Below are 27,734 nucleotides of genomic sequence, written 5' to 3'. Positions count from 1 at the left end.
GGAAGCCCCAAGTCGTCCTGCCCCTGCTGCTGCACTTTGGCGAGGCAAGGGGAAGGCCCATCGGGGAGGTGTGTGGGTCCCCCTCCTCGCAGGACAGGAAGAGGCGGCTGCAGCCCGGTCTCCCCCCTGCTCCGCGCAGACCTCCACCCGGGAACGCGGGGGCCGCCCTCTCGCATCCCCCCACCCTGCCATGGCCCTCCTCAGCACCACCCAGGCCCCCTCCTGCCCAGAGCTTTAGATGCAAACCCCAAAAGAAAACACACGCATAGCATGAAGCCTTCTTTTTTTCTTAGCTTGATTTCTTTTAAAAAACAAACGTAAAAGGAACAAGAAAATCATTGCACCAGCATCCTAAGCCTCAAACTAATAAAAAACAAAAAACACAAACCCAAAACAAGTCCCCCACCCACACCCCCAAAGCAACAATAAACTTTACATCTCTTTGGCAACAATAACTTAAAATCATCCCGTATCCATTCGCTCAGACAACAGCAGTTACAAAAATATTCCCTGTGCTGCCCTGCCCCCCACGCCCCTCCCAGCTCCACCCCTCCCTGCGCCCCTCCCTGCGGCTCCTGCAGGCGGGAGCCCCTGACACGGTGGAGGTGCAGCCCCCGCTTCCCGGCGCAGCAGGGCCGGTGGGGCAGTGCCCGCAGGGAGCTGGGTGCGGGGCCAGCCGCAGGCACCTCTAGAACAGGTGTGGCCGGGCAGCCCCCCCCCATGACTCAGACCCTGCACCCAGACGGGAGCTGGCCCAGACCACGTGGGGAGGGAGCCCCGGGGTAGCGGAGTCGCCAGGGGAACAGCCACAGACTGAGGTAAGGTGGCGGGGGACAGCCCGGGGGCCTCTTCCTGCTGGGCAGACCCAGAGCCCGGCAGAGGGGCGAAGGGGCAGAGACGCCGTCCCAGCGGGCCTGCGCCCGTCCTCCCCGGGGACACAGCGCCCAGGCTTCACCGCAGGAGCGGGCGGGCGGGCATGCAAGGCCCCCGCGGGAGCAGGTCCTCGGGCGCAGAAGCCAAGCAGCCCCTTGTGACGCAGGGCGGGGCGGCGGGGCTGCCGGGGGCAGGGGCTGCTCGGGCCTGAGGCTCTGGGCGCCCCCGGCCGCTCGCCACCAGCCCGAGCGTCCAGAGTAGTCCTGCCCCGCTCCTCCAGGGCGCCGCACGGGTGCCGGGTGCTGGGTGCTGGGTGCCGGGTGCTGGGTGCCGGGTGCCGGGTGCCGGGTGCTGGGTGCCGGCCGCCGACCACCGTCCTCGCCGCTGCCTGGAGCGGGACCAGCAGGGGCTCAAGCCTCCTCACAGCTGCCCCCAGCACCTGCCACCGGGCCTGGCCAACAGGAGGTGCCGCGTGAGCATCTGCAGACGCTGCAGACCGCGGTCCCCAGAGCCGCCCGCCGGGCCCGCCTGACCTCCGACCCCTCCCGGGCCAGGTGACCGCGGGGCTGCGGCCTGGCGCCTCCCCCGCAGCGGGGCTGCCCATGGCCCGGCGGGAGCCGCCCGGGGTCTCCTCCCGCCGCGTCACCAGGCTCCGGACCCGACCTCAGGCCCAGCAGAGCTCAGCCCTGCCCTGCGCCCTCCTACGGGCGGGGAAACTGAGGCCCGGACACGCGAAATAACGAGCGCGGACCTCGGCCTCGGCCCCAGCCCCCGCCGCCCGCCCGCCGCGCCCCCCGCAGCCCCGCCGCAGCCTCACCTCCCACGGGCGCGGCGTCCGAGTCCGAGACGTGCGTGATGGAGAAGCGGGACGCGGGCGCGGGCGACACGGTGAAGCGCGACGACGGGCCGGGCGCCGCCGGCTTGGGGGGCGCGGCGGGCGGGGCGGCGGGCGGGGCGGGCTCCGGGACCGCGCCCCGCGGGAAGCCGTCTCCCCGCGCCAGCCCGCCGCCTGCAAGGGCCCGCACGTCACTGCCGTCGGGCACGTCACGGCCGCGCCCCGCCCCGGCAGACCCCGCCCCCGCCCGGCACGCCCCGCCCCCGGCAGACCCCGCCCCCGCCCGGCACGCCCCGCCCCGGCAGACCCCGCCCCCGCCCGGCACGCCCCGCCCCCGGCAGACCCCGCCCCCGCCACCCCGCCCCTCGCCTAGCACGCCACGCCCCCTCCACACCACGCCCGGCAGACCCCGCCCGACAGACCCCGCCCCTCACCCGGCACGCCCCGCCTCCACGCCACGCCCGGCAGACCCCGCCCCTCACGACATGCCCCGCCCCCCTCCACGCCACGCCCGGCAGACCCCGCCCCTCACGACATGCCCCGCCCCGCCTCCACGCCACGCCCGGCAGACCCCGCCCCTCACGACATGCCCCGCCCCCCTCCACGCCACGCCCGGCAGACCCCGCCCCTCACCCGACAGACCCTGCCCGGTACGCCCCACCCCTCTCCCGACAGACCCCGCCCCCGCCCGGAAGACCCCGCCCCCACCCGGCACGCCCCGCCCACTCCCGGCAGGCCCCACCCCTCCACGCCCCCACCCGGCACGCCCTGCCCCCTCGCCCAGCAGACCCCGCCCCCTCCCTGCACGCCCCGCCCCTCGCCTAGCACGCCACGCCCCCTCCACGCCACGCCCGGCGGACCCTGCCCGGTACGCCCCGCCCCTCGCCCGACAAACCCCACCCCCCGCCCGGAAGACCCCGCCCCCGCCCGGCACGCCCCGCCCACTCCCGGCAGACCCCGCCCCTGCCCAGCACGCCCCGCCCCCTCGCCCAGCAGACCCCGCCCCCCGGCACGCCCCGCCCCGCCCGGCACGCCCCGCCCCCAGCTCACCCTCTTCCACCGCGGAGCCGTCGGGGGCGGAGTCGGCCCGCGGAGGCCGGCCGGGGGCGCCGGGGGCGCCGGGGGCGTGCGGGCCGCCCGCCGGGAAGGCGGGGGGCGACTCCTTGGTGCCCGGGAAGGGCTCCCCGAGCTCCCGAGTGGGGCTCTCCTGCAGGGTCAGAGCGGCACGGGGCTGCAGCGGGCGCTCCCACGGCTCCCCCCACCCCCGCCGCCCCGCCGCCCCCGGGGCGCCCGCCCACCTGGTCGAAGAGGTAGACGGTGACGTCGTCGAAGAAGGACACGGCTTTCTTCTTGCGCTCCAGGTCCTCGCAGAAGGCCTCGGACAGCAGGCTGGGCATCTTGAGCAGACTGCGCAGCTTGCGCGCGCCCTGGCTCTCGGCCACCACCACGGGCACCGGGGGCGCCTCCTCCTCGCTGTCCTCGCTGGGCTCCTGGATGCTGTAGCAGCGCAGCTCCTCGTCGGACTCGTCGCTGTCCTCGCTGTCCTCCTCCTCCTCCTCCGGCCGGCCCTCCGCGGCCGCGGGCAGTGCGGGCAAGGCCAAGCAGAGCGGGGTCCTGGGGGCGCCGGGGCCCCCCGTCCGTCCCTGCTGGGCCTCCTGGAGGTCAGGGCGGGGGCTCTCGGAGCTCAGCGGGACTGGGGTCAGCTGGAAAACTTTGGGGCGCCCGGGGCTGAGCCCCGGAGCCCAGGGAGGCTCCAGTCTGGGGCTCTCCGGGCAGGTGCTCGGCTCCGGACACGCGTCCTCCAGCGGCAGCAGTCGCAGGGGCGGCACCTCCCTGGGGCCAGGGCCCTGTGTCCCCCCGGGCACCCCAGACTCAGGCGAGGGCTGTGCAGACTGCAGCCCAGGGCTCTCCAGATCCAGCTGTAGCCTGGAGGCCAGGGCACCTCCTCCCTTCTCCGGGGGGCCGGAGGTGGCCTCGGGATCTGTGTCGAGGTCCGAAAAGTAGGCTGAGTCACGGTAGGGGTTCTTCTCCCCAAGGCCGCCGAGGGAGGCGGGGAGCTGAGTCTCGGGCCCCGGGCTCTCACCCTCGGAGACCAGCTCCCCAAAGGTCTCGGGCTCACACGGCTCGTGTGCCTCCTTGAGCACGAACTCCGGGGACTCATAGTTCTCCGTGTCATAGCCACTGTCCAGGGCTCGGGGCTGCCCGCCGGGAGTGCCGGTGACCGACGGGCTGAAGACCTCGCAGCCACCGCCGTCGCTGGCAGAAGATGGAATATCCAGGGAGTCTACGGAGTTGGGGGTCCCCACCTGCTTCTGCAGGGAGCGGAAGGCCGGCGGCACGTCCGGCTTCCTCGCGGGCGGGCCATCGCTGGACAAGTCTGTGAAGACGCCGGAAGTGGCCTCTGTTGTGTGCTCATCCTCGCTGACTGGCGCCTCCAGCCCAGGGGAACCAGTGCGGCTCTCTGGGCTCGGGGCTACCTCAGGGGCAGTCTCCCAGCTGCCAGCAGGCAGGGGCAAGGCAGGCAGGGTGGCGAGGGCACCGGCCTCCTCGGCGGGCAGCGGGGCTCCCTCTTGGGATGGGGCTGGGATGGAGGGAAGGGGTCGCTGAGCTCTGCTGGAGCCCTCGGCCTCCTCAGCAAGCCTGGGCTCTGTCTGGGGGCTGTCACCCCAGCCCACGGCCCCCTGTGTCCAGGACGAGGTCACCAGGCAGGTGGCAGGCGCCAGGCCCCCAGCAGGACACAGATAAGGGGGTCCAAGGCAGCGGCCTAGCTCCAGGCCAGAGGAGGCCCCCTGCGGCCCGAGGAGAGGCTCTCTGGCGTCCTCCATGGCCAGGGGATGTGCCAGCTCAGGGACAGCCTGTAGGGCGTGTTCTGTGCCGGGGCAGCAGCCCATGCAGCCCCCCACACATCCCGGGGCCCAGGGGCCTGGTGCTCGGCTGCCGCTGTTGTTATTGGCGGACACGTTGGAACTCCAGTGCCTGAGCTGGGCGGCCCTGCATGCCTCGGCCCCCCCCACCTCCTCCCCACCCGGGGACGGCTGAGCCCCAGAGCTCCCCGAGGGGGATGTGCCCAGTGGGTCCTCCAAGAAGGGTGGGCAGAAGGCAGCCGCGCCCCAGTCGGTGTCCTCCTCCCCAGGCTGCGCCAACCCGAGGGCCCCCGGTGACGGCGAGCCCAGCGGGCAGGGCGGGTCTCGGGCATGGCTCTCCCGCCCGTAGTAGTCACAGCGGCCCCAGGACCCCTCGGCGGGCGGCTCGTGGCCCAACAGCGGCTCCATGGCCAACGAGGCGGCAGTGCTGCCCTCCGAGTCATTGTCCTGGTCACCAGTGTCGGGGAGCAGGTCCGCGGCGTGGGGGCTGGGGGTGCAGCCGGCGCAGTCAGGCTCGTGGCCGGCGGCGGGTGTGGGTTCCTCCAGCCGGATGAAGTACTCGCTACCCACCGAGGGGCTGTGCGCACTGAGCACGGGCACCACGCCGGGGGGCGCACCGTCAGGGGCACAGAGCTCCTGCAGGCGCGCGGCGCGGCCGGGGCTCCCTGCACCCCCGGGCGGGGGGAAGGCCTCGGCGCCGCGGCCCGCTTCCCACTTGTACTCGAAGTTGAGGCCGCGGCTGGTCTCCGTCACGGTCAGCACATCATCCCCATCCGCGTGGAAGCCGTCGCCCGCGAACTGTTCCAGCAGCGGGAAGGACGAGGCGGCCGCGAGCTCGCCCGCGCCCCCCAGAGCCAGGCCGGCCAGCCCGGGGCCCCCGCCACCCCCACCCGGCCGCAGGGAGCGCCAGCGCCGCTCAAACTCCTCCTCCGCCTCAGTGGCGCCCTTGGCGCAGAGGTACGACAGCAGCAGGTGCACCTCCTCGGCCGTGGGCCGCTGCTCAGGCTGCAGCCAACAGAACTGCATCACCTCGTACCTGCACGGAAGGAGGCCCAGGGCTCAGGCCCTGCCCGCGCGCCCGTCGCCTGCCGCCCCGGGGCACCGCCAGCCTGGACCCCAGTCCCCGCCGGGCCGAGCGGAGCAGCCCTCTGCACCAAGGTCTGGGGCCTCTCCTCCTACCCAGAATCCCCCAAGGACAGGGAAGAGAGCCTCCAGCTCACTCCCGGACACCCCAACTCTCCCAAAGCGGTGGGCACAGGGCTCTCCCCTTAGCTCGCCCCCACCCTGGCCGCAGGTGCGTTTGTGTTTTGGGTAAAGAGACCACTTGGGCCGTGGGCACAGGACAGGGCCCAGAGGTCAGTGCTGGCCAGAGGGGGAGCCGGCGTGAGCTGGAAACCCAGGCTGTCAGACTCGGTCTCGCCCCTCCGGCTGGGGGCGCTCCACCCAGCCTGGCGTCCCAGGGTCCTCACCAGCGGTCAGACAGAGTCAGCTGCAGCTGGGGCTTGGGAAGCTTGAGCTGCTGCTCCCGGACAGCGTAAGCCAGCACCTGCCGGTCCGAGTGGTGCGGGTAGGGCTGCGCGCCCAGCTCGAAGAGCTCCCAGATGGTCACGCCCAGGGACCTGCGGAGATGACGGCCGTCAGAGGGGGCTGGCGTGGCTGCCCGGGGTCTCAGAGCCTCGGCCACCACAGGGCAGCTCCTGTCATCCCGCCAGCATCCTACGGACGCCCCTCCCAAAGGGTAGCATGGTCCTTGGGTAAACTGGCAGGATGCGTGACCCGGCCAGGCCCAAGGCGGCGCCCAGGTCACCCAGGCAAATAAAAGCCACGCGGGCCTTTCCCCAAACCCAAGTCCGTTCACTTGTCGATCTGTTCACTGCCGCGGTGAAGGCTGGACACCGCACCAGGGGTTGGAGCAACCTGGTGAGGCTCCCGGTGCTAGGGGCCCGGTGATGGCGGGGGAGGGGAGGGGGTCTAGGTCCACAACACGTGTGGGCCCAGGGCGCGGCAGGGGCGGCCGCAGCCTGCAGGGCTGGGAAATGGCACCTGGGTTCCTTCCGTGGTCCTTCCTCCAGCTCCCGGGCCCAGGCTGACCCCAGAGACCCAGAGCATAAGGAACAGAGAAGTCGGGTGGCCTGGAGCAGAGCCACCCAGAGGACCCCAGTCAGGTTGGGCCGGCAGGGGACGGGGGTGCAGTGGTGATGCACTAAGTGAAACGCCCCGGGGTGCTCAGGAAGGGGGGGTCCATGGGTCCAGGTTCTGAGCACTCACTGGGAGCAGAGGGAGGCCAGACAGGCCCCAGGAGCTGCAGGCGGGCAGGGTGCAGAGGAGAGGTGGGGAAGGAAGACGGGATCACCGTGCCAGAGCCTCCAGCGGCTGCAGTCCCAGGTCTGCATGCCCCTCTGTGCCCTGCCCGGTGCCGGGTGCTCGGGGAGGAGGGAGGCCCCAGACTACAGACAGGAGAGCCCGGCCTGCTCGCAGACAGGGGGGGCCACACTGAGGCCCCGTCTCAGTCCCAGCGGCCTCCCCACCTGAACGTGTGCTCGGGCCTGGGGTCTGTGGGTGTCCGTGGATCTGGGAGGGGCAGGACCGTGGGCTACAGGTGGCCCGGCAGCCCCGCCAGCACCCCTGGGGCCACGGAGAGGTGAGGTGGGCAGATGAGCAGGTCATCGCACGTCTCTGCCCCCTGGAGCCCGGCGGGCCCCGCGTCCTGGCTGGACACGCACCCACACACCAGGGCCTGGCGGCCTCTGGGTCCCCCTGGGCGTGTCCTCCCGCGCCGCCGGCCCCCCACTCACCACACGTTGCTGGCCTTGGTCTGGTCCACCACCAGCAGGTTGCAGTGAACCTCGTCCACCAGCTCGGGTGCGATCCAGCGCAGCGGCACCCACAGCTGGTCGGCGGTCACGAAGTAGTCCTCCTGCGGCGCAGGGGCGGCGTTACCCGGGGGCGCCGGGCAGCTGGCCCTGCCCCCCACGCGGCCCCGTGCTCTTACTCTGTATTTGCCGTGGGACAGGCCATAGTCGCCGATCTTCACCGTCAGGTCGGCCGCAAGCAGGCAGTTCCTCAGGGCCAGGTCGCTAGAGGGCGGGAGGGTGCGGGTCAGCGGCAGGGCCCCTGGGGGACAGGGGGGCAGGGGGGCAGCGGGGCCGCGGGGCCGTGGGGCGGGCCGTGTGTCCCCGAGGCCTTGTCGCTCGCGAGCAGGTGGGAAGGGGCGTCTGAGAGGCAGCCCGAACCCCCAGCTGCCCCGAGCCCCCTCCCCGGCCCAGCACTGGGCGCGCCGGGGGCCCACGGGGACGGGCCGCACACGCTACACCACAGACAAGGAAAACGAGGCCCAGGGAGGGCGGGAGCACGCACGGGGGCCCGGATGGCCCTGCTGGAGCCCCTCCCTCCTGACCCCTGCTGTTGTCCTGGCTTCCGTCCCCCTGCCTGCTGAGCCACCCCTGGGGGGCCAGCCAGCCAGCCGGGGACACCACAGGCTTTCTTCCCGCCCGCTCCACCCTCCCTCTAGGCAACCGGCACCCTGGGGTCTGAGCAGCCCAGGGCATCCAGGCCGGCCCTGCTCACACGGGGCTGGGCCCCTCCTGGCCCAGGACAGGGTAGGGGTAGGAGTGCCCCCCTGGAGCACAGCGGGCCCAGGGCTGCGGACCTCCCCCCAACCTGCTCGGGGGCCACAGGGTGTGGGGGGCATGGGCCCCTACGGCAAAGGTGGGGTCAGCGCACATCCACCGGGGGCCATAGACGGGCCCGCGCCTTTGGGGCATGCGGGTGCTTGGGGCTGGGTGGGCCCGGCGGGCAGGTCGGGAGGCTGGCAGCTGCCCTCTTCAACAAAATCACTGATGCTGGAGTTGCATGTGTCATCACTCAGCACCAGGATATTGTTGGGGAGGACGGCCTGTGCGGCGTCCGGGGCCGGTGGGCCGCTCGTCCATCGCCACTTCTTCCGGCACGTCCCCCTGGGCTGGGCACCCTGGTCCGTCTTTCCGACTTCCAGGGCCAGGGTGGGAAGCAGGACAGAGCCATCCCTCCCCCGGGGCCTAGGGATCCAGAGGCCAGCAAGGGCCAGTGTGGGGCCACCGCGGGGCTCTGGCCACCCCAGGGACGGTGGATGGGCCTTGGGCCCTGCCTGTGCTCGCCTGGGCCAGCCTGACGTCCTGCAGAAGCAGGTCCCCATCCCGCGCCCCATCTATCTGGTCTTCATTAAAGCACCACGGTCCCTAAAGGCTGAATAAAGATGGACCAGCTGAGCCTCACACGACCCCAAGGCGGGAACCCAGGGCCCCTCGGTGCGAGGGCAGGAGCCGCCCTGAGCCCCACGGGGATGCCCAGAGAGCCGGCACCCTGCCCCGCCCTCACCTGTGCACGTAGTTGTTGCGATGCAGGTGTAGGACCCCACAGGCCACCTCACAGGCCATGCGCTGCAAGGTCAGGGGGTCAGGTGCCATGGACTCTGCCACCCGGCAGCTCCGCAGATACCCCTTGAGGTCCCCCTGCCAAGAGAGGCGGCACCGTCACGCACCGATCGGGGCGGGCACCCCAGCCAGCCCCACAGGCGCCCTCCCCACCAGGGCCTGGTGGCCGCGCAGCCACCCCACAGCCACGAGGTCTGCCCCGGTGGCCTGCTCGCGGGAGGACAACCCCACGGGTGGAGGGCGCAGAGCCCGGGGCCACAGGAGCACGCCCTGTGTACCACCCTGGGGCCCATGTGCTCGCCACCTCACTACTGGCCCAGGGCAGACGACCCGAGCGTCAGCGGGCACAGCCCTGACCTGCGGACACTGCCTGGCTCCAGCAAGGGCCCAGCCGCTGGGGAAGCCGGAGGTCACAGCTGCGGCCCGGAGTCCAGAAACCAGACGGGGGGAGGCTGCAGCACGCCTGGAGCCGCGGGGGGCGAGGGCAGCCAGGGTCACGCCCCGGGAGGAACACGGGCCACGTGAGGCCCAGGACACAGAGGTGAGGCCTCGCAGGAAAGCATCCTAACTGAGGGGGACAGGCGGGGGGCCCAGACGCAGCGGCCGCCCTCCCGGGTGACGTGGGATCGCCCCCCCGCAGGCTGCCGCGGGACGTGGTGGGCATGCGCCCCGGGCCCGCTCAGGGAGCAGGGGCTGGAGGCGGGAGCGGCCACTCACCATGGGGCAGAACTCCATCACCAGCAGGTAGGGCGTCACCTCCGCGCACTGGGCCAGGCACTGGAGCAGGTTGCTGTGCTGCAGGGCCCTGCAGGAGCCAACAGGCTGCCCCCCTGACTCGAACTCAGGCCAGGAGGGGGCGGGCGGGCGGGGAGGGGGGCTGGCTCTGCAGGGGTAGGGGAGGAGCAGGGACAGCACAGAGCTTGCCTTTGTTCACAGGGCCCCGTGCCCGGCAGCCCCCGCCCGCCACAGCCCGGCCCCAGGTGCCACCCACCTGTAGGGCTGAGCCTCCTCCAGGAACTGCATCTGCTCCTGCACGCTGGCGCTCGCCTTCAGCTCCTTCACCACCACCTGGGTGCTGCTGATGCCCGAGTTCACCTCCCCGAGGAACACCTGCGGGGGCGGGCGTCACGGCGGCCCTGCCCTCCCTCGCTCCCCCCGAGCCCCGACCTGGAAGCCTTGCTTTACTCATCTGCAGAAGGGGCTCTGGGCCCCTCCTGGGGGAACCCTCCCGGCTGTAACATCCTCCCTTTCGTGCTCATCCCGAGGCCCCCGGCTGTTCCCGGCTCTCTCTGGGGGTCCGCGGGGAGGAAGCAGGGATCCCCAGGCTGGGGATCGGGGAGCAGCCAGGACCAAGACCCCGCGCCGCCCCAACCCGGCGCTCCCAGGGCGCCTCCCAGCATCTGACACCAGCACTTGCCCGGAAGGGACGCCCCCGGGAGGGGACCCCAGGGTGGGGCGGCTCCCAGGGGAAGCAGGTCTCCATCCTGCCCCTGTGCCTGCCGGGCAGGAGACCGGCCCCCCGGCGTCAGCGCCCGCCCGCCCCCGGGGTCAGCAACTCACCTTCCCGAACCAGCCGTGGCCAACCTCCTCCAGGTACAGGAGGCTGTGGCGGCCTAGGTCCGTGGACTTGAGCAGCTGCACTGTAACAGGGCAGGGGGCTCAGGAACCCCGGCTCGGGCTGTCAGCGCCCCCATCTGCCCTTCCCAGGGCTGCCCACTCAGCACCTGCCCTCAGCCCCCCAGCGCCGGGGCCACAGCTGGGGGGCTGCCATCAGGAGCAGGATGCCTGCTGCCCAGGAGAGCTGTGGACCTGCGAGCTGCATCCGGGCATCTTTCTGGGTGGGTCTGGGAAGGCTGGTCCCCAAACTACAGGGACAAGCCGCAAAGACAGCAGGGCCTGGAGCCAAGACCAGCGCGCGGGCAATGCCAGGCAGGCGGGATGGCCGGGGCCAAGCCCATGGGGAGGAGGGCCCTGGAGCCGCCCGTCCCCTCACCCCTGCCGCAGGCTGGCATTCCAGCACCAGGCACACCAAAGGCTCCTTTGTTGGGGGCTGCTTGGCACAGCCGTGCACGGAACACACTGGGCCCATTCTCCTGCAGCCTCAGTGGGTGAGGTCAGCAGCGAGGAAGGGTCAGCGGGGGCCCCGGAGGACGGGCCACGGCTGCCGAGCCCACTCACACCCTGTCCCCCGAGGGATTCCCCGAATTCTGCTCCCACGCCAACCGCCCTGAGGGCCCAGGGGACAGGGCTGGGCCAGGATGCCAGGAGAGCCCCAGGGATGGGGGGCGGCTCCCAGGGAACACAGACCTTGACGCTAAGCAGAATTTAGGGTGGGGAGGGTCCCACTGGGGCTCGAGCCTCGGGGTTCCTCCCCCTGCTCTGTCTTCCTCTATCTACAGTCTCAACAGGTGGCACCTGCTACTCGGGTTTTCAGCCTTCACCTCCGGGGGGGGGGCTGCCCCCCGACATCACCTCCCCAGACACGGGGTACCCTGCAGATCTGAGACATGGGCTATGGAAATAGAGAAAGCAAGCAATCGCTCTCTCTGGTCCCTGCTCCCACCCTCAGGGACAGCCCCCCAAGGGGTGGGAGAAGCCACGTCTCAAAGATTCTTCGAGGTCCCAGACACTGTGTGCACGTGACAGGCCCGGGCTGGGGGTAGGTGACCCTTGGCTCCCCACCAGCCGCAGTGTCCAGGCCAGCACAGCTCAGGGAGCCCCGGGGCCATCCAGGAAGGCCAGGGGAGTGTCCTACAGCAGGGGGCCTACCCTCTGCAGTTTGTGTGGGGGCACATGCCTCTGAGCCCCAGCCCTGGCTCCTGCCTAACCGGTGACCTCTCCTCCAGGAGATGCGGGCTGGAGGGTGGGCGGTGACGCCCATGGAACCCCGGGTCCTAGGGCTGGTAGCTGGGGGCCCGCAGGGCTGCTCCGAGGACTCAGCACCTTGGGGGTCCCCAGCCCTTGAAGAAGTTTGGGCTTCACAGTGGGCAGCCTCGTGGTCATGGGCCTGCCAAGGCCTGGAACAGAGCAGGGATGGGCCTGCTCATCACCCTGCAGGGCCCGACACCCTTTCCTCGTGCCCCTGGAGGAGGGGAGGGCGGCGGGCACGGCCCTGCCTCGGAGCCCACAGGGACTGAGGTCAAGCTGCCTCGGAGGTGGGGGTCAGCGCGGGACCTCCCCCTACGGACCCAGACACGACCAGGGGTGCCCACAGCACCAGCCTCAGGCAGACAGGTTCGAAGCCCAGCTTGGATGTTGACCTCTAACCTCTCCAGCCTGGACCCACATCTGTCCTGTGGACGCTCGCCCTGGGGGGGACCCCAGGACGGGGAACAAACGGGACACAGGGCAAGGGGGCCATGGAAGAGGCCCTGCTGCTCCTGCCCCCACCCCAAGGCCTGAGTGAAAGGCCCATTCACGAGCCCGCCCACGGAGGGGCCCCGACGAGCCCCTCCTCCCTGAGTAGGTGGGCCCTGCCCACTGGGCACAATGGGGCCCATGTCCCTGCGGGGCCATGCTGGCCTCAGGGGGTCGTGTGGGGGCAGCCATCCAGGGACAGCGGGGGAGCCCCTCCTCCCAGCACACGGGTAGCCCATCGCAGGACCAGGCCCACAGCTTCCTCGCCCCTGCAGCCGGAGCTGCCCCTCTGCACAGCAGCCCCCGGGGGGCGGGCAGGAGGCCGACCCAAGCCTGTCCGCGGTGCCCCAGGTCCCACCAGAAGGGGGCACCTACCAGCCCTCTCCCGCCTCTCCCCTCCTGAGCCCAGAGGCCAGGCCGGACCCCGGAGTCACACGGGTGTGCACCACCCGGCCTCTCCGGGGGGGTCCACTCACCTGAGCGCCCCGGCTGCTTGGCCATGGGCAGGGAGACCTCGGTGAGTGGCAGGACGTACACGTCTGGCCCGTTCTGAGCCCCTGTCGCAGGGGACCCCTGTGCCGAGAAGCCCGCGGCGTACTCCTCCCCCTCGGCATTCTCAAACTCCTGCGGCGGTAGGTGGGCGCCCGCTGGCAGTGACTCCGGGGCTCCGGGGACGGGGGGCAGGGCAGGGGCAAGGGGTGCAGGCCAGGCTCGGCAAGGACCGAGCTCTCCGCTCCTTCTGGAGCCGGAGGTGGAGCGGGCTGGGGGCCTGACCAAGGTGGTCAGCACCTGCCCAAGGTGCTGGGCAGCACCTGACCAAGGTGGCACCTGCCAGCGCCCCCCACCTTCCCAGTCCTCGGGCAGGGAACACCCCCACTCCCCCCAGCTGCCCGGGCACCGGGGGACCAGACAGCTTTGTTTTGTGTTGGTCAGAGGGGAGGGTGATTCTCCTCCCAGAGGCCTGGAGGGGGCCTCAAGCATGGGTGCCCGGAGCCCCAGGCCGGCTGCCCCTGCCCATCCGGTCGGTCAGCCCCCCAACCCTCTTCGCGCCCCCACTCCCCCCAGCAGCCTGTGATCCCAACCTCGAGGTCAGGGCTGGGGAGCGGGGACAGGGGCCCCATCAGCCCGCCCACCCTGCCCCTTCCACAAGCTGCATTCCTGAGGGCCCGGAACAGGGAGCCCACCCCCCAGGCTGCAGGCCTAGGCCAGGCTCCCTGCCACCTTCCGCAGCCACCTGCCTGCGGGCCGCCCTGGACCTCGACCCAGGAGGGCCTTCCTCTGCTCCGGGGGCTCCTGAAGAGCCTGGCCCGGCCGTGGCAGCCAGGGCAGGGGGCGGGGGGCCCTACCTGGCCAGCCTGCTATTTGGAAATGCAGCTGCCGCACCTGTCCCTGTCGGTGGGGAAGCCCCTCCCCCGGGTCCAGAGCGCACTCCAGAGCAGAGCCAGAGGCTCAGGAATCCCCTCCTACAGAAACAAGAGCAGCTCCCACCCCCGGAGCCCACAAGCCCACTGCCCAGGTGGGTAGACTGAGGCCCAGAGCACAGCCCCTATGTGGGCAGGTGGCTGGACCGGGAGCCAGGGGGCCTAGGTTCTTCCTTTGGCCCTTCGTGCCCCCGGGGACCCTCCTTCGTCCCCGAAGCCCACTGCAGGCAACCCCAGTCCTGGTACCGACCCAGAGAGGACAGAGCCTGGGGACAGCAGGAAGCATCCCCTGCGATGCCTCCCCTTCCCAGGGCCCGTGAGCCCTCCCTGGGGGCCCTGGGGTACCCACTACAGCCCCATCCACCCCCCAGCACGCCTGGCCCCAGCCCCCCGCCCATACCTGACGGTGCCGCCTGGCAGCCCGCCGGATGGTGCCAGCAGAGCAGGCGATCACATAGGACAGCGTGAGCATCGCCTCCCGGCCCCTGCTCCCAGCAAGCTCCACGGGGGTGCCCAGCCCCGGGCCCCCAGAGACCAGGCAGGAGTCCCCGTGCAGGCAGGCCCGCCCACCGAGGCGCACTGGGGCCGGAATGTTCTGGGCACCATGTTCCCCAGGAAGTGAGGAGGGCACGGGTGGGAGGGGCCGAGGCTGGCCTTTGTTTGGGGCCTTGTTCCCGCCGTGCCCTGGGGAGGGGCTGACCTCTACGGGCCCCCACTCCCACCCCCAGGGCCTCACGGCTCCAGGATCCTGCCTGGGGCGCTGCAAGGTGACACAGGGCAGGAAGACGGCCTCCCCAGGACCGGCCAAGGGAGCGCGGGCAGGGGCACGGACCCTGCAGCTGCCAGGGCACAGCCCGGCCACAGGGGCACTGGGGGACCCGGGAGGGCGGCTGGGTGAAAGGCACCTCCTCGTCCTCGTGGAGGACACAGCACGGCCTACGTGGCAGGGGTGCCGTCTCTCTAAACGGGGGTGTCGCGGCTGTGGTGCGGGCCGCTTAGCGGGGACGTGCATGGCCGGTCCCCTCCTAAAGCCGCCAGGCCCGGGAACTGCCTCCAGCCCAGGCGGCCGGGGTAGGAGCCTCGGGTCGGGGATCTGGGCGGTTCTGGGCCGCCAGCTCCTCCGCCTGGTCCTCCCTCCCCGAACAGCTCCCCGGGGAGCCCCTGGCCACATCCCGGGGGCCTCGGCGCTGACTCCGGCCCAGGCTCCCTGGAAGCGGCCCTGGGGGCGGCCTTCGAGAGGCCAGGGCCGTGCGTCTGGCTGACGCTCCGTGAACAGCAGCGCTGGCTACTGCTGCGCGGTCGCCCCGACCTCCGGCACCCAGCCCCTCCCTGTGGGGGCCTGGGGGCCCCAAGGACGGCAATTCCAGCTGGCCGGGGGGTCCTGGTGTGCGGGAAGCGTGTGCGGGTGGCTGTGGTTTCTCATTGCTGGGTCCCACGATCAGGGCTTGAGGGGCCGGGGGCACTTCTCCCCGGGAAGTCAGGGGCCCCCGGGGAAGCGAGTCCCCTCCCACGGTGCTCAGGACCCCCACGGCCGCCCGCGAGGCCCCTCCTCACTGTCCCAGGGCGCCCAACCTGCGCACGGCGCTGAGGCCGGGCCCTGAGCCGGGATCCCACAGCACGGGGCCGGGCCCACACGGGGCACCCAAAGTATGGGAGGTAGTGGGCAGGGGTCCCCAAAAGCCTGTAGGCCCCTCCCGTCGGCGGCCCCCAGGGAGGCTGTGGGGTCCCAGGTCTGCGTGGCCTGCAGGTGACCCCAGGAAGGAGGGAAACCAGCGCTGCGTGGGCACAAGAGGGCCCGGCCCTCGGGATCCCGTCCACCCGCCTCGGACCCCCCCAGCCCTCACCTTGAACCCGATGCCGCCCTTCTTACAACACAGACAGGCCAGCATGAGGGCGATGACAGTGAAGAGCCCAGAGAAGGACACGGCCACCACAGCCAGGGAGGACGACCAGGAGAGCTCGCTGAGGGGGGCGCCGTCTGCCGAGGGAGAGGGGGTTACAGGGGCAGCTCGCCCGGCCCCACACCCCTGCCGCCCCGGCCTCCGGCCCTCGGCCCCCTGCCTCCCCACCCCGCCCCCAGGCCCGCCGCACCTGCCACCCACAGGCACCGACCCGGCTCCGCAGGTGCACACGCGGCCTCTGCCGCTCGGACCCGCAGTTCCCGGAACGGCCACGGGGCGCCGCTCTGGCCTCAGTCCGAGGACGCGGAGCGGCGGGCGATCGTGAGACCCGGTCACCCGCCTGCCCTCCCGGCGCCACCCCAGGGCCAGTCACCCCGCCCGAGCCGTGAGGATCCCAGGGGCGCCCGGAGCGAGGCACCCGCCAGGCTCTGCGGCGGGGTTGGAGCCGAGGCGGGGGGCGGGGGACCCCAGGGCCCGGGAGGGTGGGCCGCGGGCCTCCTGCACCCGGCCTGGCGTCCCCAAGGCCCCCTGATGCTGCTTGTCCCGGGAGCAGCAGGGACCCTCAGGGCGGCGCCCGCCCCACCCGGTGCCTCGGCCCTGAGCGTCACCAGGTGTGGGGACGGGGGTGCCGGGACAGCACCACTCCCCGGACACAGAGGATCGCCCCCGCGGCCCCCGTGGCCTGCCCCCGACCTGTCACGCCGACCCCCCTGCCACCCGTGGCTGACCCCTTGAGACCCCATCACCCGACGCAGCAGCCGGCCACACCAGGCACGTCCGTGCGAGTCACCCCTGGTCTCGGCAAGGCCTCAGGGGTCCCAACCGGCCCCCGAGGTGACCCCGGGCCTGCTCCCCCGCACAGGAGGGAACGGCGTCCCGGCGAGAGCGAGGAGCCTGAGGCAGCACAGGTGCCCTCCTGCGCCCACACGGGCACCCCGGGCTGCGGGCTGACGGGCTGTCTGGGGGGCTGCCTGGAGGCCGCGGGAGCCCGAGGGCAAGCACCGGGCACCTGCCGGGTCCCTGGGCCCCACCCTCGCCCACAGGGCCAGGGGACTGGGGGGCAAGGGCGGCAGGGACAGCCACGACCCGAGCCCAGGGGGCCCAAGGCAGAGACCTCCCAGCGCCTCCACAGGCCCCGGCCCCGCACCCGGGGAGCAACCAGCGCCCTGGGGGTCACCCGCGGGGGCCCCTGCGTCCCCGCTCCCCCCCCCCCACTGGGCAGGTCTTCTGGCCGCTGGCCCTTGAGGGGGGCAGCAGGCACGGTGGCCACGCACCCGGGGCCGCACCCCCAGCGCTGCCCCCGGGACCCCGCGCCGAGGAGCCGTCCCGCCCAGTCACCCTCCCCCGTGTGCTCAGGGCCCCTTGCGGGCTGCGAAGGGAGCTGGGAGCTGGGCGCGGGAAGCGGGGGGCCCAGCGCAGAGCAGAACCGGCGCCGGCCCCCCCCAGAGGGAGACGTGACCGCGTCTGCATCGGGAGGGGGCGGGGCTGGCTGTCACACGTCCGGGTGGCCCCCAGGCCCTCTCCAAGCCCCTGTCCCGGTCCTATGACCCTGTGGGGGATGACGCTCCACACAGGGCCAGGGAGCGAAACAGAGCCGGGAAGGGCGTGGGCCGGAGCGGACCCCACGCGAGGACGTGGCCGCCACGAAGCGCACACGGTGCCGCGGGAAGACGCGGGCGGCCAGGCGCAGAAGGAAAGGCCCAGGGCCAGGCCGGCGGCGGGAGCCAGGGAGCCACGTCACCAGGTTTCCGCGCGGAGCACAACGCTGAGGCAACAAGTGGAGGACCGGGCCCCGGGGCCCTGGGTTCGAGCCCCGCGGCGGGCTCTCTGCTCCGAGGGGGGTCTGCTTCCCCCCTCCCTCTGCTTCCACTGCTTGCGTCACTCTCAAATAAATAAATAAAATCTTAAAAAATAAATAAATAAATAAAAGCAACCGGAGGAAATCAAATATATCGATGGATTTGCCTCCATAAACACGTACGTTCCACAAAAGCCCCAAATCAGGGATGCCCGGGAGGCTCAGTGGTGGAGCGTCTGCCTTTGGCTCAGGGCGTGACCCCAGGTCCCGGGATCGAGTCCCGCGTCGGGCTCCCCGCATGGGGCCTGCTTCTCCCTCTGCCTGTGTCTCTGCCTCTCTCTGCGTCTCTCATGAATAAATAAATAAAATCTAAAAAAAACCACACTCGGCCTCGTCCATAATCAAAACAGCGCAACCCTAGGGATCCCTGGGTGGCGCAGCGGTTTAGCGCCTGCCTTTGGCCCAGGGCGCGATCCTGGAGACCCGGGATCGAGTCCCACGTCGGGCTCCCGGTGCATGGAGCCTGCTTCTCCCTCTGCCTATGTCTGTGCCTCTCTCTCTCTGTGACTATCATAAATAAATAAAAAAATTAAAAAAAAAAAAAAAAAAAACAGCGCAACCCAAAAGGCCACGTCCTCTTCCAGGCCCGGGGGGCGATCTCGGCCGCAGCCCGCGCTCCAGCCCTGCCGCCGGGCTCCCCGGCCTGCACCCGGCAGCATCAGGAAAGCGGGAAAGCCGTCCTCACGGCCCCCCTGGGGGACCGGCCCCCTCGTTGGCCAAGTGATCCCTCGTCTGGGAATTTATACCACGAGCCTAACCCGGAGGGCACGGGAAGCCAGAACCGAGGCGAACCCAGGACTGAGCGCGTCACCACCGCAGACAGAAGAGACGTTCGTTGAGGTGATGTTTTTAGGACAAAAACAGCCCAAACAGTCCACAAAAGAGGGAAGGCTTAAAAAAAGAAAAAATCAGTACATCTGCAAAGGAAGCCTTACGCGGCGAACCGAAGACGGCGTTCCCGAGGAAAGCTCGCCCCACGCTACGGAGACGCCGCGAGGCCACGAGGACACGTCGGGGCGCCAGGCATCAGTCATGTCACGGTGGAGTCGGCCGGGACCCCCTCTCTTCGCCCCCCCCGCCCCCGCACACACTCGCACGCGCTCCCTCCAAATAAAATGCCAAGAAAACCCAAACCCGCAGAGTTCATTTCAGTTACACCTGCACCAAGTGGAACCCGAGGCGGGACCGCAACCGCTCATGAATCCAGGTCCCGGGGACGTCAAGGGACGAAGAAAGACCAAACCACCCCCAAGAAAGCCCTCAACGCGTGGACGGCGCCTGTCGGGCGGCAAAGCGGCGCCTCCGCTCCCGCCGTCTGCGCCTCGTGGCCCCGATGAGCACGCAGCGCCTCCGGTCACACGTGCGTAAGCCACATCACAGTCCCCGTGCTCGATGCCGTCGGGAGCCCAGGGCCTCAGCGTCACCCATCCATCCCCCGCCGGGAGCCACCTGCCGAGGGCAGCCAGGTGTCCCCGGGGAAGCGATGGGGACCCAGAAGGAAGCGGGGAGACGGCACAGCAAGCCAGAGCTCAGCGGGCCCAGCCGGGCCGTGTCTGCAGCGGGCAAAGCCACATCCTGGGCCATGGGGCAGACCCCATCGGCCATGGGGCAGACCCGTTGGCCCCCCCACCACGGTCCCCAACTGGACCCTCCTCGCCACCCCCAGGTGGGCCCTTCCCTCGGGTGGACCCGCTCCCTGGACCCATGCCCACCCATCCACTCCCGGGACCTCACAGCCAGCTGCCCCTGCACCCGTCACCTCTCCCCACGGGTAGCCCCACCCAGGCCCGGACGGCCACCAGCACAGCCAGGACCCTGCCAACTCCGGGGGTCTGGGGCGTCCAGGCCCTCCCTCCGCAGCACCAGAGCCATCTCCAAAAGCAGCGCCCACCAACGCCTCCTCCGGGCCGTCCACGCGGACCCCCCTTGCCCACAGGCCGGCCCTTCCCCTCACTGTCCCTGCGGCCTGAGGGGACATGGCTGGGGGCCTGCGACACACAGCACTCCGGAACCACTTGGGCAGAGCGAGGGCACAGCAGTCAAGCCCTCCAGCCCCGCAGCCCCGTGCCTCTGTTTCCCCAGCGTCCCCCGGGGCCACAGCCTGCTGTCCGCCCGGCTGCTGCTCTGAAGCATACGCGAGCCCTCTGACCCGCCAAGACGGTCACAAATCGTTTAATGGGAAGTGAGTGTGGCGAGGACACAGAGAGCGGGAAGCCCGTCCCCGGCCAGTGACCCCGAGGGAAAGTGGGGGCTCCTCTGGGCATCGCCATGCACCTTCCTCCCCCCTAGTGTGGACCGTCTGCGGCGAACGGGGGTGGCGCCAGGGGCCAGGGGTGGGACGGGGCTGCAGGTGGCCCACTGTGTCTTTACGGGGTGAGAAGAATGTTCCGGAACTAGACGGGGTGGTTGCATGACATGTCAACCCACTAAGCGCCGGGCGTTGCTCACTTTGACAGGTCACCCTGTTCTGTGCGTTTCACCTCAATTTAAGAAAGTGTTCAGGGCGCACTGGCGCGGCGGCCCGGCCCCCAGAGCCCCCAGCCCCCCGCCCCCGGCTGCTCACACCACGGGGAGCTCACTCCACGGGTCAGCCACCCGGCCTCGGGGCCTTGGGGCCTCAGGCTCCAGGGTGACCGCAGGGGACGTCTGCTGCCCCATGTCCCCCGAACCTCAGAGGCCACTTGACGAACGAGAGGGCAGAGCAGGGGCTGAGAGCGGGGCCCTAAGGCGTCTGTGAGCCGGAACGCACCTGCCCACATGCATGGGCTCCAACACGCGGGCTCCGGACCCCCGACCCCAGCCTCCCACGGCAAAGCCACCCCCGCAGGACACACCCCCGCCCCACAGCTGGCACTGCACCCAGAACCGTCACGGACCGCCGCCAGGCTCAGCTGACCGGAGCCAGGTGGGGAAACTGAGGCACACCCTCCCCGCTCAGAACCGGGCTCTGGGCCGGGGTGCAGCCAGACCCGACCTCCACCCCCCAGCAGATGAGAGAGGGCCACGGGGCGTCCGGCTGGGGTGGCTGTGCCCCGCTGCCCCCACTCCAGAACCTTCCAAACCTCTCAGCCCTGAAGCTCGGTCGAGGGCACCGCCCGCCGCATGAGGACAGAGGGCACGGGAGGCGCCGAGAGGGCAGGGGGTGTGTGGGGAGCAGAGACAGGGAGGGCGCACCCCGAAGACGGAGGGTGGGGCTGAGAGGCCAAGGCACGGCCTCCTCCGACACAGGGAAGCACACGTGTCCCAGACCCGGGTGCCAGCGTGCCGCGCCCCCACCCCGGTGACCACACCACTCAGCGGCCCCGGGGTGCTGCCCCTGCAGGGTGTGCAGGGTGCGCTGGGGCCAAGGGGCTCACCCGGGAGGACCCCTTCCTGGACCCCGGACCCCGACCCGCCAAGGGCGGCCTGGCAGCTGGCGTGCGGGGCAGCTCCCTTCCTGCCGTCCGCATGGGTCACCGCTGAGGCCCCACACGGAGCCCACGGGGGCACCCTCAGGCCCTGGCTCCCCAGGGGCAGGACAGCACCAAGGGGACCTGGGGGAGGGGAACACACGCACTCACACTCACACGTGTTCACGCTCCCACTCGCACACACCTGCGCACGTTTCCACGGTGCGGACAGACGCTCAGGGGTGCAGGCCTGGTGGTCTGGGGGGGCCCGGCCGGGACCCCAGCACAGGGCCAGCTGAGCAGCCGCCCTGGCCCCGCCCCGCGTCAGGCCAGCTTGTCACAAACACGGGGACGGAAGGAAGTTCCGCAATCTCCACACTGTCCAGTGACACGTGAGAAGGCCCAGGCCAGGGTGCCACCGCCGACCCCACAGCCCTCCCACACAGCGTGGGGCCCACCCGCATGGCCGGTCCCGGGGTGGGGGGCCTGGGGGGTGAGGGTGACAACGGGGAGCACGGGGGCTGCCTCTACCTTCCACACGGTCTCCCCTGCATGGACGGCCCCCCCACGGGCCCCCAGCCCGGTCCACCTGGCCCTCCGAGGCACACGCGCCCACGGCCCCACGCCCCCCGGCCTGTGGGAGACACCTCGGGAAGAAAGGCCTGTTTGTTCACCCGGGGACCCTGCCCTGACACACGCTGGGCACCAGGTCCCGGGGCAGCTGAGCCGGACGGAGGAGTCTGTCTCCAGCACGGCCGGGGCAGGGGACGCAGGGGACAGCAGCTTGGTAGACAGAGGCCCAGGGCCACCAGGCTCGGACGCCCCGCCACCCTTGGCTCCATGTTTCTGCCTGGACGCCATGCAGGGCACTATTGGGGGGTGGCCGGCTGGGGGGTGGGGGCAGCGGGGGCACCACCGGGCCAGCTGCAGCCTCCGCCAGGGGCAGGAGTGCACCCGTGGACCTGGGAAAGGAGCCCAGGCCCGCCGGCCCGGAGCAGGCCCCGCCAGGGGACAGGACAGCCCCCTCCCAGGCTACGCGGCTTTGAGCAGGATCGTTCCTCCGGCGTCCCCGCGGTGGCCAGGAGCTGCGGCTTGGGGGTGCCAGCCTGCCACCAGCAGGGCTCAGGCACGTCCCCAGGACGAACAAGGCGGCCCTAACGCCCCACAACCAGCTTTGTGGGAAAAAGGAAAAAGGAAAGGGGCAGGTCTCGATGGGCGGCGTTTGCCAGCTCCTGGGGCGCGGCCTCCACTGGGGCCCGACGGCCACCAGCGCCGCGTCACCGAGCGCAGGGTTGGGAAGGATGGGCCACTGGCGCCAGCACACTCCGCGGCCACACGGCACCGGGAGAGCAAATGCGAGCCACGACACACGCGTGGGACCGAGACTCCGGGTTCCAGGGTACAGACGTGCCACCCCAAACGGACAGGGGGGAGGCCCAGAGGGGCATCACGGAAGGGACCGCCACACAGGCGACGCCGGGGGGGACGGCATCTGCGCCCCAGCACGGCCACCACAGGAGGGCAAACGCGGGCCCCAAGAGGGGCTGCCCACAGCGGCCACCGCCGCTGCCCCAGGGCCCGAGCTGTTCCTGCCGTTCTCGGAGCAAAGCCCCACGAGCCAGCCAATCAGGGGACACGAGGAAGGCCCCGTGTCACACGATTTGCTGCTATGACGTGACCTCGTGAGGCGACCCTGTGCATGCACGCGTGGTGCGGGGGGAGAAGGGAGGGGGACCGGCAGGCTCGTGGGCTTGGTCCTGGGGGACAAAGGCGGGGACGGCTGCACATGCCCAGAGGCCAGTAAACGCCGGAGCGCGCCCTGTAAAGGGGGGAGTCCTCTGCAGGGTGGGTTGCGTCACGTGACACAGAGACGTGGGGGACAGAAGGCGACTGCCGTCCACCGTGGGGCCGGGGAACGCACGGCGCCGTGTCACCGGGGAGCACGGCCAGCGGTGGGAGCCAGGACGCCTCGGGCAGGCCCACCCGCGCAGGCCGCGTGAGTCTGAGCAAGAGCAGCTGGGCGCACTGGGAACTGCCTCCCATGGGGACGAATCCTGCCTTCCCGGGGGGGGTCTCCCCGGGGGCTCGCCCAGCACAGCCCCCACCTGCTGCCACCTCCGCGGCTCCATGGCCCCAGGCGTACGGCCTCCGCTGCAGAGTCACCGCGGCGCCTGCAGGTGAGCCCGCCCGGTGCCCCCAGCCGGGGCCCGAACCAGCCTGCAGGGCTGCCGCAATCGGAACCCCGGGGCCCCTGTGCCAAATCACGAAGGATCAGAGAGTGACGGGAGCAGGGGTGAAGCCCTGCGGGGCCTCCCCGGGCCGGGCCCCCTGCGAGGACTCCTCGGATGTAGGACGGGGTCCTCGGCCCTGGGCCACTGCAGGGGAGGCCTGGGCAGAGTCCGGGGCCGGCTCCCGCCCCCCCGCTGCTGGCCCGGCTCACGGGGACCCCACCGCCTCACCCCCACGCCGGGACAGGTGAGTGGCCCCGAGGTGGGACTAGCACCGCACCAGCCCTGCCCGTTCCTGTCCTGCCACTTCCTCCGCCAGGGCCCGGCCCTCGTGACAAGCTGCCGCCCCGGGCACCGCGTCCAACCAGGACCCCCACCCCCCCGCCGTACCCGGCTCGGGCGGTGCTCCCACGTGCTCCGGCTGGCGGTCCCACCCGGGGTGGCCTCGGGAGACCCCCGCCCCACTCGGGGCACCAGGCGCCCGGCCCCAGGGCTCGGCGGCCGCGGCCCACACAGGCCGCCTGGGAACTGGCTCGGGCCGCGGCCCTGCCCCGGCTTCCTCTGCCGCTTCCTCTGCCGGGGCGGGGAGGCCAGGCCGCGTCCTGCTGACGCCCGGTCCTGCGCGAGGGGCAGGCGGTGGACGCGCAGGTCCCCAGGCCACCGCACCTGCCTCCCTCCCTTTCTTCTGAAGCCTCCCCTGGGTGGGCACAGGTGCCGCGTCTACAGGGCACCGCAGGCCGCGGAGGGCGGGGGCGGCTGGGAGCCCCGGGGGCCGCCTGAGCGAGTCAGGAGCCCGAGCATCCATCACAGGGTGGCGGGGAAGGCCACACTCAAAATCCAGGGGCACCACTGCGCCTAGTTCAAGGTCACCGAAGGCTGGGGAGCCGGTCAGGCCTCGGAGGGACCGGGGTCCAGCCCCAGTGCGGGCCCTGCCCCATGGACTCTCCCACGGCGGGCGGGGGGGACGGGCGGCCAGAGGGTCAGGAGGCCACACGCAGGGCCACCTCGCCCAGGAGACACCCTCCGCCCCCAGGGAGGTGATGACATTTTTTTTTAAATTTTTTAAAGATTTTATTTATTTATTCATGATAGAGAGAGAGAAAGAGAGGCAGAGACACAGGCAGAGGGAGAAACAGGCTCCATGCCAGGAGCCCGACGCGGGACCCGATCCCGGGACCTCAGGATCAGGCCCTGGGCTGAAGGCAGGCACCAAACCACTGAGCCACCCAGGGATCCCCGGTAACCACATATTTTAAACAACGGGTTCTGCCCCAGGTGTACGCACCAGGCGCCTGTGTGTGCTCACCTGTGTGAAGAGCACGTGTGCAGGTGTGCACACGCCGGGGTCACCCCTATGGCAGGGCCCCAGGGGGAGGAAAGGCAGAGGCTGGCTCCCTGGAGAAGGTGCCCGAAGCTAAGCCCCCCCGCGCCCCCCGCGCCCCCCGCCCAGGGGCCGCCCTTCCCGGGCGCGAGGAAGGGTGGTGGTGCTGGCCGCAGGGTGGGCCCCGGGCGCCCCAGCCAGGCCGCAAAGCAGAAGCCACCGGGTTCGAGAACTGCTGCCGCCGGGCACTTGCCGCCAGGGAGAGGGCTCCCCGCCCACCCCCCAGCGCCCCCAGCACCCCCAGGGCGGGCCTCTCCCCAGAGGGAACATGAGGTGAGCACCCAGGCAGGACGGGAGCCGAGGGGCTGGGGGAAGGGGCAGGTCCCCCTGCCAGTCAGCCGGCACCCCACGGGCCGGGGACTCCCTGTGTTCGGCGGGTCAGGGACCCGCAGCAGCCCCAGCGAGGCCTGGACCTGCCAGCCACCGACCGAGGCCTCCCAGGCCCCACCCGGCCGGCCCCCTGCCTTGGGATCCCCCTGTCCCCCAGGGCCATCCCGTCCCAACTGCTCCCGACCCAGCATGTGGCACCCCCGGCGCCCCTCAGGCCTTGTCCAGCCTGTCTCCCCAGGGTGAGGGGTCACCTGCACCAGGCCGAGTCTCAGGAGCTTGAGGGATCAGCCCAAGGCCACACAGCCCCGAGGGCATGAGGAAATCCCCCACAGCCACCCACACGGTGGGAGAAAGCACTGGACCCCACAAGTGGCAGCCTGCCCCAAGAGCACGCGTGCAGGCCTGGCCCCTCACACACCCCGGTCCCGCCCACACGTGACAGCTGGTGGCAGCCCCGGAGGGCGCTGGTTTGGGCGAGGGCCCCCCAGCCCCGGGCCCCCCTGGAACCCGTACTCACGGCCTGAGCCTCAAGCTCAGTCCCCTTCTCAATACAACCGCCACCGTCCCTGCCGCGCCCCTGCGGCGACCTCCAGGGAATCCCAGGAAGCACGCGTGGCCTGCGGGTGACTTGGTGAGGATGCGGCCTGGGCCCGGCCTCCCCGTCCACCCTGGAGGGGGAGCCACAGGGACAGACTCCCAGGTGGCCGGGGGTATTCCCTGCCCCCTGGGCTTGCTGGCCGGAGCAGGGCGCCCCCCCCTCCACACACAAGCAGCCCTTGGAAGGAACCCCCCTCCACCCTGGGGGCAGAGGAACGCCATGGAGCCACCGTGGGCTCACTGCCACCCCCTCCAAACAGCATCTTTGTTCACAGGGCGCCAAGCTTCCCCAGCACTCCACCGCACGAGGGCCGGGGGCGGGGGGGACAGGCCCTGCTGTCCCATTTTACCGACGAGAAGACAGCGCCAGAGACACTCCACGGGTCCGGGCATCTAGCAGGAGGCAGGGGGCCCCGCCTCGCCCGCGTGGGGGCCGGCACGGAGCCCTGCACCCCAACCGTCACCTGCCACCGCCATCCAGGGCTGCCGAGGGGACCTCCCCCTGCCCTCCCGATGACAACTTTCCCTGTACGTCGTTAAACTGACACGTTATAATTACGACGATCGCAGCTGTTTACGCAAACACTTGCAAGCCCCGCAAAGCCCTGGTCCTCGGAAGTGGGGGCAGGGTCTGGTGCCAGGACACACCGAGCGTAGGGACGCGGAGGCCGAACCCCACGCAGGGCAGCTCTGGGCGCCACGGGGGGGCGGGGGGGAGGCAGGGAAGAGGGGGAGGGGGTGGTGATCCCAGGGCCAGTCCTGGCACATGTGCCCACGCATCCCCGACCCTGCCGGCAGCTCCACGGCCGCAGTCCTGGGGTCGGCCCCCACCTCCCGGCCCGCAGGCTGCGGGGACCAGTGGCCGGAGCCGCCCGGAGGGCTGTGCCTAGGCTGGCGGGGCCTGGGGCTGCTGCCACCCAGACGCTGGGCCGTCTGCGGGCGACAGCGAGCTCCCGGGCCCTGGGGGCCGATGGCCTGGGAAGGCTTTGCTGAGGGATTGACACCCACACCCTAAACCCAGCAGACAGACCTCACGTCAGCTCCCTTCCCCCAGGAGCAGATGCCTTCGGATGGGGCTGTGCCCAGGGGACGCCGCGCATGGCCGCACACGCCGGCCCCGCTCCAGGCGGGAGACCCAGGAGAGCCCATCACATGTGCCTGGCTTTGTTTTGGCTGCACTGGCCTGTGCCCGAGCTCCAGTGACATATGGGTGGGACTCCGGCCCCTGGGCCAGGGCTCCACGGCAGGGATTTCTCTCCCACTTGGGCCAAGGAGGGCTGGAGCTGGTAACACAGAGGCAAGCAAGCCTACCCCCTCCCGGGGACGGACGCGGGCCTCCTGCAGCCCCAGGCCCGGTGCCCCCTGTGCCCCCTGCGGCACCCACCCCTCCAGGATGCCAGCAGCCACGAGTAAACAGGCGGCCGGTGCCAGCTGCCTGGCAGGGTGAGAGCCCGGGCCCCGGGGCCCCACAGTCAGCTATGCTGTGCCCCCCAGGCCTGCCACCCGGACCTCCCCCCGGTGCAGGGGGCCTGGGCACCACGGGGCCCCACTCCCGAGCCTCTGCCCGGTGGGCTCTGTCCTGTGGGAGGCAGCTGCTCCCAGCTTCCCGTGCAGGCTGCTGGGCCGCTGGGCAGGGCTCCCCGGAACCGGCTCCTGGCAGTGAGAGGGGCTCCCACGCTGAGACCACGGACGGGCAAGGGGGCACGGAGGCCTGGGCCCCAAAGGTGACACTCCCACCCTCCCAGGGAGCCCTCGCCCCTGGCCACCTCCTCCCCTGGACACCTGGGCCCGAGGTGGGCCCTCCTGCCCCAGTTACCTGTGCCCGAGGCATCCCCAGAGACGCCGCCGGCCCTCCGTGCCCACCCTGCCAGGTGCCAGCCCCGCGGCCTGCCCGCCTGCCCCCCGCCGGGCCCTCCCCCGGCGGCTCCTGCTGCGCTCGGCTCAGGGTGCCCAAAGGGTTAATTTCCATGCAAAAGAGGAAACCGGGCTCAGGAAGGCACCATGTCCGCAGTGGGGGGCTGGGGGCGCAGCCGGTCGGCGGCCGCAGGGCCAGGGACTCCCGCCCGACTCACCGGGGTCGAAGTGCGAGCTGAAGGCGAAGCTGGGGTTGAAGAAGGACGACGACATGGCCAGGGCCGGCGGCGGGCACCCCGGCTGGCGCTCGCTCAGGACGCCCGGGGCCCCGGCCCGCGCCGCGCCATCGCCGGGCCGCGCAGGTGCGGAGCGCGCCCTGCCCGCCGCCCCCGAGCGCCCCCGAGCGCCCCGCAGCGCCCCCCGAGCGCCCCCCG

At 71.4% G+C, this 27,734-nt stretch overlaps 1 protein-coding gene across 5 annotated transcripts; it reads right to left on the bottom strand.

Moving 5' to 3' along the window:
* Positions 1 to 716: 716 nt before the first annotated feature.
* Positions 717 to 27,734, bottom strand: AATK (apoptosis associated tyrosine kinase). 5 transcript variants are annotated; one of them, XM_072746329.1, is made up of 14 exons: positions 27,519 to 27,734; positions 15,607 to 15,740; positions 12,818 to 12,965; positions 10,545 to 10,624; positions 9,976 to 10,094; positions 9,702 to 9,867; positions 8,929 to 9,062; positions 7,565 to 7,649; positions 7,368 to 7,489; positions 6,042 to 6,191; positions 3,007 to 5,608; positions 2,759 to 2,915; positions 1,691 to 1,882; positions 717 to 1,324 (listed from the first exon to the last, which is right to left on the bottom strand). In XM_072746329.1, the coding sequence occupies exons 1-14, from the start codon at positions 27,571 to 27,573 to the stop codon at positions 1,284 to 1,286; spliced, it is 4,185 nt and encodes a 1,394-aa protein (XP_072602430.1). In that variant the 5' UTR covers positions 27,574 to 27,734; the 3' UTR covers positions 717 to 1,283. The 5 variants fall into 5 exon arrangements, with proteins under 5 accessions (XP_072602430.1, XP_072602422.1, XP_072602420.1 ...); XM_072746321.1 differs by lacking the exon at positions 27,519 to 27,734 and adding an exon at positions 27,263 to 27,329; XM_072746319.1 differs by lacking the exon at positions 27,519 to 27,734 and having other exon boundaries at positions 9,702 to 9,789.

The sequence above is a fragment of the Vulpes vulpes genome, chromosome 2 (assembly GCF_048418805.1).
Source record: "Vulpes vulpes isolate BD-2025 chromosome 2, VulVul3, whole genome shotgun sequence".
Lineage (NCBI taxonomy): Eukaryota > Metazoa > Chordata > Mammalia > Carnivora > Canidae > Vulpes > Vulpes vulpes.
The sequence above is the reverse complement of the archived record's forward strand: the minus strand, read 5'-3'. Positions and strand labels throughout refer to the sequence as shown.